This window comes from Phalaenopsis equestris, unplaced genomic scaffold, assembly GCF_001263595.1.
Source record: "Phalaenopsis equestris unplaced genomic scaffold, ASM126359v1 Scaffold000204, whole genome shotgun sequence".
In the NCBI taxonomy this organism is placed as follows: Eukaryota; Viridiplantae; Streptophyta; class Magnoliopsida; order Asparagales; family Orchidaceae; genus Phalaenopsis; species Phalaenopsis equestris.
The window spans coordinates 443,103-456,616 of NW_018164646.1; the positions used below are offsets into that span (position 1 = coordinate 443,103).

Below are 13,514 nucleotides of genomic sequence, written 5' to 3' on the forward strand. Positions count from 1 at the left end.
TTCTTTATGTCTAGACCAAAGGGTAAAGAATAGGTATGCTCCTATTTGACACAATATAAATTGAACTAATTCATTTTATCCATTCACTATAATTTCTTGGCAAGGAGAAGGATGTTTTCTTATATATTGAATATCACAATTAAACGTTATTTTCTATAATTAGTTATTATCCAAATTATCTACTTATTTCAATTGCCTATTAGTGACAGATAAGCAACTTGAACGTCATTGTAGTTGAAGTATTACTTTTTATTAAATCTTTGTCCGTAGTATTTTATTTCTCCCTGTGAGATCGATATCTAGGACTCCATTAGAGCCCTATATTACTTGAGCGATACGTATACTTGCGTTGACAAATTCTACTTTAACATTATTGAATATTATATCTATACATCTTTATTAAATCAAACATATTATATAAAGTTGCAGTCAAGTTTTTGGCATCGTTGTTGGAATTTAAATCTTCTAGTAGCGTCATCAAATTCATGTAATTGTTGATTTACAAAAAAGGTCGGTCAATAGGGTTGGAGTAGCTACAGTTGCAGGCAATATAAGAAAGAGACATCATGAAGTCTAAATAAACTGAGAATAACTTTTTCTTAATATAAAACAACAATTACTACTCGAAATATTCAAATTTCATTAGAGCCGACAACAGTTAAGCTCGAAATCAGAATGTTAACAACCCATTGATGCTATTACGGTTATCAATGATAGATAATCGGCTAACATTTATCAATATTTTATCTCTAATTTTCTTTGTCACCATAGCTACACTAACTCATTCATGAGTATATTTCGTTCATATTTTATCCACTAGTGTAAAACCACTGATCCATTTGTGATTGGTTTTTCACTTGGAGACAAAATATGAAGCAAATATATCTGTGAGCGGGTTGGTGTAACAACACTGTCATATATTATTAGAGTGAGACACCATAATCAATTATGAGTCAATGTTTGACCGTTTAATGCTCTTCAATAGAACTAACATACTAAGATGTTAAATGATCTGACTTTGTGCCGAGAAGATGTAATTTCCAACTAGCCAAATTGAAATATACTAATTAATCACATCCTCATCTATATCACTATCATTTTGAACAAGAGACATGAGATATCTAGAACATTCACACTATTTAAATGATTTGATCACCCGTAGTTACAACTCTACAACTAGAGCTACTACTACTAAAAATACATTTCAAATATTGGATTTTAGATCTTCTCAAATGAAGGACTTTAGAATCCAATATCAATCTCCAAATTTACTTTTTTTGTAAACTCTTTCTCTAGTCTTCTCCATAAGAAGTACATCTCCAGTAAAAAGCATACACTAAGGTGCATCCTCCTATAAATGTCTAGTAAGATAATCCAAAAACAAAGTAAAAATATGTGTGCTTAAAGTCAATCTTTGATGCAATTAGGGCAGTTAACGATCCAATTTTGAGTCGAGCTGGGATCAGCTTAAAATCGGCTCGAAAAAAAATTAATCCAAAATTTTGGCTCGTAGCTCAACTTGTTTATTTCGATCTGATCTCGATCTGAGCTAGAATGGAATCAATTTTTTGAGTATTTAATGATCTTCAAGCTAAATTTGCTAAATTCACAGTCTTATGTTGTTAACGATCTGATTTGGAGTCGAGCTGGGGTCAGCTCGAAAAGAACTTCAATCCAAAATTTTGGCTTGCTGCTCGACTCATTTATTTCAATCTGATCTCTCTTTGAGCCAAAATGTGAAACAATATTCGAGTGATTAATGTTGTTTGAGCTAAATTCACAGCCCTAGATGTAATCCAATTGACATACGAAAATAATTGGCAGGCTTCCTAATTGCGAAACCCTAAATCTTAAGTGCATTCTTCAAAGAAAATGATAATAAAAATTATAATGAAGATAACAAATTACCTTCCTCTATTGTTTCGGGTAGCAGAGGAGTGGAAGGAGGAGAAAAATGGGAATTTCTGGTTATTGTAAGTCGCGATCCCGCCGCTGCATTCCTAGCTAAGTCTTATTTCGACTGTATCGCGAGGGTTTCGAGGATGGACACGATGATTTTGGATGAAATAAAGAGGAACATGTGTGGATTTCGAGGATAGGTGAGGGAGAAGACGAGGGTCGGGAGGATGGATTAAAGCAAGACTGGGAGGAAGGTGATTTCAGGACGGGATATGAGATTAGTTCCAACAACCTATCATAGAATTTTATCGCGTTAGTTTTGATAACTATTATCCACGGCTGTCCCCATCGCTTGATAATAAAATGCATTGGTTAAAACCCTGCAAGATGGTGAGTTGGAAGATAACCAATGAACTGTGGCAGTCGGTTAATATTTGCTTATAACTGGCAGGTTATTCCATTGGTCATAATTAAAAATAATAAAAAAATAAAATATTATTGATAAGTGACGGTATATGTTGTGTTATATCATCACAAATAATCAAAATAAAAAATAGTAGCAAAACCATCCGCAATTAGAACAATCTTTCCGAGTGTAAAAAGTCGTCGGTTTTAGCACTTTTTCCTATAGTAAAATATAGATTAGGTTCACACTAATTGACATATCATGCACAACATTCTTATTCTATATATGGAGTTAATTTAATCAATGATCTAGTAAGAAAGTACAAAAGATATAGAGTTTTGGGCGACTACTCTAATAGATGCTCAAAGATGGAGGTCGAGATAATCGATGGTAGAAGAGTAGGAAAAAGAGGAGAATGAAGAGACGAAAGAGTAGTCATGGGGAAAGTAAAAATTTTCATAAACTTTTTGATATATCAAACAAATATTGGTAGTGTCCATTTTTGTTAAAATGATTTGACTATTGTATATATAAGTTCACTTTAGTACCATTATTATTGAATTGTGGAATGTAATTATAGTACAAATTTTTGGCTAGATATTTCTATCATAAAATCCGTTGGTATTTCCACTAAAAATTGACTAAGAAAATTTCCATTTTATGATTGGCTGTTTGATAGAAATATACTGGTAATAGCCTCAAGAGCAAATACTTTTCTAACCAACCAATTATTGTCAGAGTAATATCCCATGGTAAATGGGTTCACACCCAAGAAAGCACTGCTTAAGGTTAGTTTCAAAAATTATAAATTTGATGGTATAAAAGAGAATACATACATACATACATATACATACATATATATATATATATATTTACATATATATATATATATATTGGCGCATTTAATTGTTCAAGAAGATTATAAAAACCCTAAAGTTAATAAATTGCAAATTAATTGTAAGAGTTTTTTTTTGGTGTTTAGTTGGATGAAATTGACCTACTAAAAGGAAGCTTAGTGACCTACTAAAATGAGTTAGTAAAGTGTTAGAGTATCATTATTGTTGTTCTTCTTAACTTATCATTGAGACTAGTGTCTTTGATTATTCTTGTGAGGCTGATTAATTGCTAATACAAATCTTCAAATCAAACATTTTTTTTACTCTTGAGTAAACATAGTTTAATAATTTAATAAGTATAATTTGAACATAATTATACTTATTAAATTCAAATATTATTACTATTATTATCATCAACCATTGCTCCTTTTCCTTGATTGTATAGTTGAATTTTCTACAAAGGATGCCAAACATGTGAATTTGAGCAAATTGCTCACATCTAGATGGAGGAATCCAAGCATTCAAAATTGAAAAATATAAATGAAAAAAGTAATTAGAGTCATGATGTTTTGTTTAGAGGTTAGAGCAACAACATAATATGCAAATACGAGAACACATGAACGCAAAGAATTAAGTTATTCGACCATGCAACATACATCCCCTTTCATGTTAGGTTCTTAATATGAGATATCTTATAAAATAGAATATATATATATATTATAAGATTTTATATTAAATGGGACAAGCTACTCTAGAAGTCCTAGAGTGGATGAGTAGTTTTTTAGGATTTTTTTATTAGAGAAAAAAGAAATACAATGTTAAATAAATATAGCGACAAATAGATGCAGTATAAGTAAATTTATTGTTTGGATGAATACACTACAAATGAAAGAATTTGTATTTTTGAATTATGGAAACTATGGATGTGTTTGGGGCAGCTTATTGTCGCGGGCACGTTTTGAAAACACTATAAACGATTGGAAATTGCATCGAGTGAGATTATAGTAATAAGCTAAATAGATTTTCGATTAAGGATGCGTTTGGAGCAGCTTATTGCCGCGGACGCGTTTTGAAAACATGGCTATGAGTGTTTAAAAATTGCATCGCGTGTGATTATCATTATAAGCCGAACCAATTTTTTATTAAAATGCAGCCACTGGATAGACCCCGCGACCCGTGTTCCTTTGATGAACTTTTACCCCATTGCCCTACTAGACGCTCTCGATCCTGCGTCTCTCTCGCTTGCCCTTGTTGCGATCGATCTCCCTCACCCGCGTCTCTCTCGCCCTTAGCATTGCCTTTCTCTTGTGCCTTCTCACTTGGTGCCCCAGTTACTTTGCTTTATAATTTCATGCAACATATGGCTCTATAAATTCATGCGGTTTTCAATGGAATAGTGGCTTTCCTCATGCGATTTTTGGCTCTTTGTTTTGCAATTTGTTGCTAGATTTAATTTTACATATTGGTTAATTATGACTTCTCATTTGCAGTTTCGTTTAGAGAATTTATGTTTTAGATTTGATGAGGCTTTGTTCAAAGCTGCTTTGCTTTAATTTGGAGTTGTTGTTCACATAAGCTATGTCAAGCTTAGATGGGGAAACTTCACTCCTTTTTACTTGTTTTTCTTTTAGCCTTCTACATTAAACTGCTAAGAACAAATACTTTAACTACTAAATTTCTTACCTTTCTTATGGCTTCACTTACACACATTTTGTAGTTTCTCCAAATTGATAAGTTAAGATAAAAGCTTCTTTTTTGTTGGATAAAAGCTTTGTAATTGGCGCGATTGGTTGTGTTGGGGTTTTTGTTGGGGGCCTTAATCTTTCAATGAACAATGTTTACCTCAAAATGAGTTGGGTGTTTTCAAGAATATACAATTGAATGTGGCCTTGGGTGATCTATATGTGTTGTGGTTGGATGTTATGTTTTGCCTTGAGTACTTTGTGTGGTGGTTGTGGCCATCTGTATGGTTGGATGCTCAGTGTGTTTGTGTGTGTGTGTGTGTGTGTGTGTGTGTGTGTGTGTGTGTGTGTGTGTGTGTGTGGTGTGGTGTGTGTGTTGTGGGTGCATCATTGAGTTATGAGAATGGTTGTGGGTGTGTGTGTAGTTGTGTGTTGTGTGGGGCTTGGTCGGGTGGTGGTTGCGTTGAGGCTGTGTGTTGTGTGTGGATTGGTTAGGTGGTGATTGTGTTAGAGCTGCTAGGTTTTTTGACGTACTTATAGATGACCTTTTTTTGGTGATATACATCTATGACACACACGGGCTTGATATTAAGTGAGCTAAAGGTAATAAAAAATGATTTCTCTTATAAAGTCTGTTGTCTTCTTGTAGTGACAAATTTGTTGGTTGATATATTTTGTTCTTTAAGACCTCGCACCTGCAAAAAACTATAATTAATAACATGTTATAGCAATTTCAACTTCTGTTATGACTAATAGATTGTCTTTTGGATTATTCAAAAAAGATGAACTCTAGGATTTCAGGAATCTCCTGATAAGTGCTTTGCCACTGTAGACTACAAACTTTCCTACTGAAGTCATGTCGGACACAGCTCCGGGAGACAGCTCTACAGGTGTTTGCGAGACATAAAACAGAAGTGTGACTTCTTCTGGTGGGCAGACAGTCCGTCGGATTTCACTGTCGATAGTGATCGGGGTTGGATGGTATCCTTAGAGGACGACGTAGATCATGACATATGTCGTTTGGATTTTAAATTTAATAATATTAATTTTTTAGTTATATATTTAATAGTATTTTTCTTTTTTTATCAATCTTGATACGCAATGTTAAGTGAGGTTTGTATCTTACTTTTTATACTGTTATGAAATAGTTTTTATCTTTTCAAGTCATTTTTTTCTTCTCAAGTATCAAATATATTGCTATGATAGTTCTGTTGCAAACAATATTACTACAAAAGGGAAGAATGATCATTTATCCAGAAGTAGGTGCAAAATAACAGTTTTCTAACAGTATAAACCAAACAACCAACCAACTTATTCGGATCAGCTGCTGATCAACAACTTATCTGGATTAGCTGCTTATTAATAAACTGTAGAAGCCCCAAACAATCCCTATATCACAAATACAGTGTAACACTCTTGTGTAGCTGCTATTGAAAAAGTTTGGCCAATAGTGGCCTATGAGGATGACCGAAAAGCAGTGGCTATCAAGTGGTTGCGAGGAGGCAGTTGGTAGTAGCCACTGAAAACTATCAACAATGCAGACAACAATCGACAACAGAGAAGCAATGGCTAGACAGTGACCACAAATGATGGTGATGGACATCAACAGTTAAGATAGTTTTTGGGTGGCATGTGGCGATGACTGACAACAACTGCGTGGGATATCTGGCAATGTTGATGAGAGATTGTCAGAGCATTTGCTGTTGGAGACAAACCAATAGTTTATATTAGCTATGTATTTAAAATTATCAAGAATTAAAGGAATTTCAAATGCATTAAAAATTAATTAGAGGAATTCTAAATACATTTTAATTTTATCTACATTTGTTTTTTCTTCCATCAAACATTGAAATTTTTAAAATGCATGCATTCTATTTACAATGTATTTCAAATTGCAGTGACCAAACACTGCCTTAATGAACTTTTAGAATGAGTGGGGTGTAAAAAAGTTATCATTTGCGATAGCATTCTTATCTTTAAGATGAGACTAATTAAGGTGGCTGAATTTCTAAACTGGTATAGTACTTTAGAGCAACAAAGATTGCTAATGTAAGGGTGATTAATTACTAATGCAAATCATCTAGTCAAGCATATATTTTCTCTAGTGTAAAAGGGGTGTAAAAATTTGATGCTCGCCAATATAGCATTCAAAATGGAGAGCGTAATTTCAACATGAGATATTGATGGAATGGGTTATGAAGATGCTATAATAACAAAACATTATTTAAATAAGAAAACATAGAGAACACAATTAATTAGGTTGTTAAGTCTTGCAGCACACATCCAAGATGTTTAAATACAAGATAAAATATTCACTATTATAGAGGATTACAAGGAAATGAGCAAAAGAAAGTTTCGCAAATGTGTAAAAATGTATTTGTTAGTTATGTAATGATTGTGTTTAATGTTTGAGCATTTCTTAAGTTGTTTTGTTAGATTTATGTCAATGCTTAGATATATATCTCTTGAGTGCTTGATTGAAGTAATTAATTAATATGCATGTAATGGAAAGTTAATTGTAAACTAATTGAAGGATAAAATATATCTAATGCCAGTGGTTTTCATTTATGAATGTTGTGACTTAAAAGATAATGCATGACAATCACTCTGTGAATAATTTTTAAGTTTCTTTTGTATTCAATATTATTTAATTAATGTTGACATTTAAAATTCTTCAAGATTCATAATGGTTGAGGGTCCTTTTAAGGTGGCGGTGCGACACCACACCACAATTTTATTTGTTTGGATAAATAACATTTTAGCAGCTTTCCCACCGGGCCTGACTAAGTGCGGTGGCAACTTTCTAGCTCCGATATGACTTTCTCAAAAAGAAAAAAAATTGCAATAGTCACCGCAGTTTTTTGAACATCAGATTATTTTTCAGCAACTTCACAACTATTGTTTAATAAGCTGCAACTGCCCCAAACAGACCCTGAGCGTGATACCTCTGAGTGACTCTATAATCCCAAGAGAATTCCAAAAAACTATTGACAATGTATCCCTTACAACATTATTCGAGAATGTATTTTGTCATCAAGCCTTAATTGTCATCTTATCCTTTTCTTGGGCTAATGTCATTTATTTCTATGGAGTATTTCAAGAATCAAATATGCCCTATCCAATTTATGATTTATGCTATTCAAACTAATTACATCTAGCTTAAGAATAGAAGCCAAAACCAAATTCTCTTAAATATAGCTCATGTAAATGAAAATTTAATAAATTTTATTTATTGCTAAAAAAAACCAAAAGAAATGGCAAAAAAGTATTAGCTAAAAAAACCATATAATGCAAGTGAGGTGTAAAAATAGGTTATAAAAATAAAAAACTCCTTATATATAATGAGTAAATCTTTTGGTATTCGAGATGATGGACAACATTCCTTGGTTTTTATTTTCTCCAAAAAACAATGAGTTAAGAGGATGAGTAAGGGCTGAAATACATTACCTTCAGACTAGAAGTGGGGGCATGAATCACAAGGCCAAAACCCCGTTTAAAAAGATTTAAGCTATTTAAGCAAGGTTCAATGAAATCACTAATTTGGCTTATAATTAACCCTACACATCATTACTTTTATGTGCCTGCAAAAAAAATCATTTAAAGTGGCATTAAAGTTGTATAGAAATTTTGTAGCAGGTTTCTAGAACTACAAAAATGTTAACTAGAAAGTGGTAACATGCATATACAAAAATAATTGTTCCTACTGCATAAGGGATTTATACATGTAAACCTGTTCTATTAAACAGAGAGTGAGAGTAGAATCCATTACAAACATAACCTTCATATTGAAGGCTGGAAGATCATAGTAAATGCAACGAGATTGATGCAAATAGTCCAACATCAATATTTAAATAAGTAAAACATTTTACAACGTAAAACCATTGCAATAGTCGGATCATTAAAGGAACAAAATGATTAATGTGGAGCTATGGGACAAAACTAATAATGAAGCTGGTGAAGCAATGATATATACATAAAGATCAGTTTTACGTGGCCAACAATACTGCCATTAGTTTATTATTTCTTAAAATAGTGAGGGTCAAAACTTAAATTTAATATTGTCTGAATTCAAATTTGATACTATGATAATAATATCTAAACTTTTTACCAACTAAACTAATAGGGACTCAAATGTACAGCAAATAATTGTGAAGTAGACATTTGTAATGGTCATTTTAGATCAACAACAGAGTTAGATGCAATAATTTCTTATTTCTGGGTACATGAACTTGGTAGAAGGAATTACTTCAGAAGTGAGAGTGTTTTACAGGATTAACTGATCTATCATTAATCCATAAGCACTCAACCTCTAGCCCACCAGTTGGGTACAAGTTGAATGCCATTTTTCAGAAAAAAAATATTATGTTCGGTTAACCAGATGTGTAGAACAGTCGTGAATTGCACCATGCCGTGGGTTCGGTGGCGTGGCGCGATCCACGCCATCATCTACACATCATCCAGATGTAATATTTCCTTCCAATTTCAAAGAATTCGAATTCTGCACCTACTGCCATTTTTTTAAAAAACACACTTTCACATAAATATAAATTCGTATGAAAAATTTATACCAGCATATCATTAATTAAATTTGATTAAATTAAATTTTATAAATTATTATATATATTTATAATTTATTATATATACTTTTTGTTAAGTGAAATAATAATTAATTAATCAATGATTTTGTTGCACTCATATCTAATGAACACTTGTGACTATAAAATACATTAAACTTCACAAATTCTTAAGAGTAATTGATCATCGGTATTAAAAAGTAATCCCCCTAATTCAGCATGATCTTATAAACTAAAAATAAGTGAAATGCAACCATTATCTTAATATAATTTATTATTTAAGCATATACTAGCATAAGAAGCAAACTAGTGCCCAACTTCACATAATATTAAGGATGTAAGGAAGAATATTAAAAAACAATAGCTTTTTATCAAACAAAAGATATACAAAAATTTAACTTTATTTAAACAGCGGTTTTATTTTGGTGTATTTAACAGTACTGAAAGGCACATGATCATAGTTACTATTTTCTTTATTTTTTATATTATTTTATTATTTGATAAAATTTATTGGCCAAAAAAATAAAAAAAATATACTCACCTCTTAATCTTCACTATTCATAAGGCATGTAGTACTACTGTCATTTGTCAATTTGTATAGTACCAATGATCAAGTTTTATAGACCATGCTGATACAAGAATTTATGAACTTTTATAACTGCCTGAAAGACTTGGTATATATATATATTTAATGCTGCCAGAATATGGTGGAATAGTAAGATAGATCTGTGTCTTATGTGCCGAGCAATAACAGTAATTTGACATTATTTCAAAAAAGACAAAACCCATGTATTTGACAAGACCAACTTAAGAGAGATGGACATAAGTTAAATAAAAATTTTTAGAAACTAAAACACCCTTAGAAATGCAATAAATATTTCATAAAAGACAATTAAGCACAAGAATGATGATACATAAGAAACCAGACAGACTAATCAAGCAAATTGACAATGAAAAGCATAATCCTACAGATTGAATTCTGATTTAGTTTATGTGCATTTATCACCTTCCTTTCAGGAAACACAATCACGTGAAATGTACTGTGAAGCCTAATTAGAGATTTCATTACAAATTTCCATATTTCTCAAGCATGCATCATACATAATTAACATGATACCTTCCTTCTGCTGTAAATTAATTCTTCCTCTCACCTTTCTCTTTCACCTTCTCTGCGCACATTAATGTTTCTAGAAACTTATGCTTGTCTTCATTCACCATTACTTTTGTTCTTTTTGGGTGCGCAGAATTGTGCAGCCCTAGTAGAAAATGCTCACCTATTTTAACCTTATTAGGATAATCCCACATCTCCCACACCCCAACCCACACATATACCATGCTACAGAAAACAGAAATACATAGCATACAAAAGGAAATACAAAAAAAAAAAAAAAAAGTTGTATGCCTATAAAGCTGCCTCATACACTGCTCCGACGGACAGATCTGTCAAATGTACAGTCATCCACCCGTAATGTTTTCCCCATGCACTGTCCATCCTCTACAATGATTTCTTCTACAAATACCCTAGAATAATGGAATATGTGTAGCTCCCATTCATTTTCATTCGTATAATTAAAGGTGAAAATTAATACAGAGTTTCGGATCTATTGTTTTAATACATAGTATAAGTTTATTTAATTACCCAATCGAGACACAAAGAAGGAAGGAAAAAAAATGGAGGAGAGGGATTGTATGTGTCTAACCTTCATCATCCCTTGGTAGTTTCCAAGCTTTTTCTGGACACTGCATAGCTTTCAAGAGCAGGACGAAACACCTGAAAAACATCACGAAACTATCCACAATAATATATTTAAGAACATATATGAATTTCATAGAATATAAAATTGTGCAATTACAGTTCCATGAAGTTTGTTGGAAGGAAATGAAGAGTGAGGCAAATTAGTATACAATGGAAATAGAACTAACTATAACACGTCAAAATCAAAAGGAGGTGAATGATGGCTGCTAAATTTGGCTGATGAAGAGGATGAAGCCGCGGAGAACGGCTCGGTGGTACCAAGGCAGAGATTTTGAGAAGCAACAGTAGAGCTGAGTTGCAGTCCTATGAACCCGTTGGTCTTAGTTTTATCTGCCTCATCATAAGGTTGGTCTAAGTTGACGCCGAAGAGCCGGACGCGCTTCGGCTTGGTGGGTAGCGGGCTCGACTGGCCGGGGACGGCAGAGGTAGAGCGGAAGTAGAAGAGATCGGAGGGTGGAGGAGGGGTGGGCGTGTGGGGGATGAAGAGGCGGCTGGCGGACCAAGGGGCGGATGCGGAGCGGGCAAGGGAGAGGTAGGGGTGAGGATGGGAGGATGTGGGTGAGGAATGGTAAGAGAAGCGGGGGATGCGGATTGTGTTGGGTGGATTAAGGAGTGGATCTGGTCTACGTTTCCAGTCAATGAAGAGGCGATGGCTGACGGATTCTCCCATTCCGCGGCCGAAGGAAACGGTATCTCCGGCATCTAAGCTTTTTTCTTTAACGAAACGGCTCCAACCCTTGGTCATGACGTAGCTCTGGCTTGAGTTCCAGTAGGAGTATCGGAAACGCCATGGCTTGCCGTTGCGGTCTTCGAAGTTGAGGAGGAGACCACGGTCGTGGGCGGCGGTGTCTAAGGGAAAGTATTTCTCGGCGTGTTGTTTGGGGATGACGAGGCGGTTTAGCTTGCCGACGTCGCTGGGTGTGACGATTTTGTCGAACATGTGTTCTTTTTGTATTGATGTGGGTGGGAATGGAGGGGGAGGGGAGGAAGAAGAAGTTGGGGAGGGAGTGGGAAGGAAAGGGAGGATTTTGGGGGGTTGGGTTGCGGTTGCGCTGTTTTGTTTGTCCATTTCTTCGTCTTCTGAGGATTGGTCTTCGGTGTAGAACTTAGTTTCATTTCTGATGTGGGTGAAATCCATGAGGATGGGAGGTGGAAGTGATGGATTTGAGGATGAAAGATGCGTGTTTTCTTCGTTGGCTGTGTGGGAGAGGAAGTGGGGATTAAGGCGTTGTTTCGGTTTGAGACGGATGAAGCATGGAGCTGAGCTGAGAAACTGAATATTGAGGGAGGGTAAGAGAGATAGAGAGGATGTTGGAAAAATACTCCTGGTTTCCTCCGACTGGTTGGAAGCTTCCGATGAGAACAAAGAGTATAAGTTCCCGAAAGAATATGAGAGCCAGAGAGAATTATCTTCGAAAAACCAAACCTTGGTAGCGAGGAACTCAAGAGGGCGCAGAGAGAGAGAGAGAGAGAGAGAGAGGTAATGAGGTAATTCAGACGTGTAGATGGGGGAGAAGATGAGGAAGGAAGGAATTAGTCGGGTGGCCCATGAATTTTTTTTGCCTTTATATATGATGCAGATAGCTCACGGAAAGAGAGAAGATGGGCTTGACATGCTACCAGATAAATTTTGTGAAGATGCTTTGGATAAAACTAATTTTAGAATTGATGAAACTAATTTGATAAAAAGATTGTTCATTTTTAAATTGTCATATTATTAAATTGTTCTATGAATCATATACAAGAAGAAGAAAAAAAGATAAGTGCTCTATTGAATAGTAAAATGAGGGAATGGTATAAACCTTTATTCATTAAATGATCGTCTATTTATAGACATGTGGGAATAAGAATTGAAGTTACATTAATTTGTGCTCTTATTAAAGCATGGTATGTAGAGGTAATTATGGGGATTGTACAACTGTGGGCCTAGGGCCCAACTGTTCTTCGGTTCGGTCTATGAGGTCGATGATGTGAAGTGGTTAGTGTTGTCGATCAGCCGGATGGATAAGGATCATCATGGGTTGATTTCTAAGGCAAGGATGATTGATTGAAATTCTTATAAAGGTCGGTAGACTGATCCTTCTAATTAACATTGGTTGATCAGATGTATTGTTCCAATCATCAAGCATTAATTTTCGCCATGTGGATTCCTACCGACTAAGTAAGAATAGAACATCAGGCAGAGGGTGAGTCATCTTAACCCAATGGATAGTTTACTCTTTGGGCGAGGAGATTCCACTAAAGGTGATCAAAGCATGTGACTCCATGGTACCTCGAGGGAATCCTTGGTTGTCTCTGTCATCGGGATGAGTCCTTTGGATGTACCCTATCGAATCGGTTGGGTGATCTTTGGCTAGCGTG

The 13,514-nt window shown here is 34.6% G+C and overlaps 1 protein-coding gene across 5 annotated transcripts; it reads right to left on the reverse strand.

Moving 5' to 3' along the window:
- Positions 1-6,126: 6,126 nt before the first annotated feature.
- Positions 6,127-12,670, reverse strand: LOC110023030 (B3 domain-containing protein Os03g0120900-like). 5 transcript variants are annotated; one of them, XM_020722239.1, is made up of 3 exons: positions 11,321-12,670; positions 11,098-11,186; positions 6,127-6,523 (listed from the first exon to the last, which is right to left on the reverse strand). In XM_020722239.1, exons 1-3 carry the CDS (start codon positions 12,289-12,291, stop codon positions 6,426-6,428), a joined length of 1,158 nt encoding a protein of 385 aa, XP_020577898.1. In that variant the 5' UTR covers positions 12,292-12,670; the 3' UTR covers positions 6,127-6,425. The 5 variants fall into 5 exon arrangements, 4 of the variants coding, with proteins under 4 accessions (XP_020577898.1, XP_020577899.1, XP_020577901.1 ...); XM_020722240.1 differs by having other exon boundaries at positions 6,128-6,488; XM_020722242.1 differs by lacking the exon at positions 6,127-6,523 and adding an exon at positions 8,247-8,404.
- Between the last annotated feature and the right edge of the window lie 844 nt (positions 12,671-13,514).

What these genes read in the sequence shown, in the direction of transcription:
- LOC110023030 (XM_020722239.1), bottom strand. Translation starts at nt 12,291, where the DNA reads ATGGATTTCACCCACATCAGAAATGAAACTAAGTTCTACACCGAAGAC. An exon ending in TTTGATTTTGACGTGTTATA is followed by an intron (nt 11,187 to 11,320) that starts GTTAGTTCTATT and finishes TATTGTGGATAG; the next exon opens with TTTCGTGATGTTTTTCAGGT. An exon ending in ACTACCAAGGGATGATGAAG is followed by an intron (nt 6,524 to 11,097) that starts GTTAGACACATA and finishes TGTCTCCAACAG; the next exon opens with CAAATGCTCTGACAATCTCT.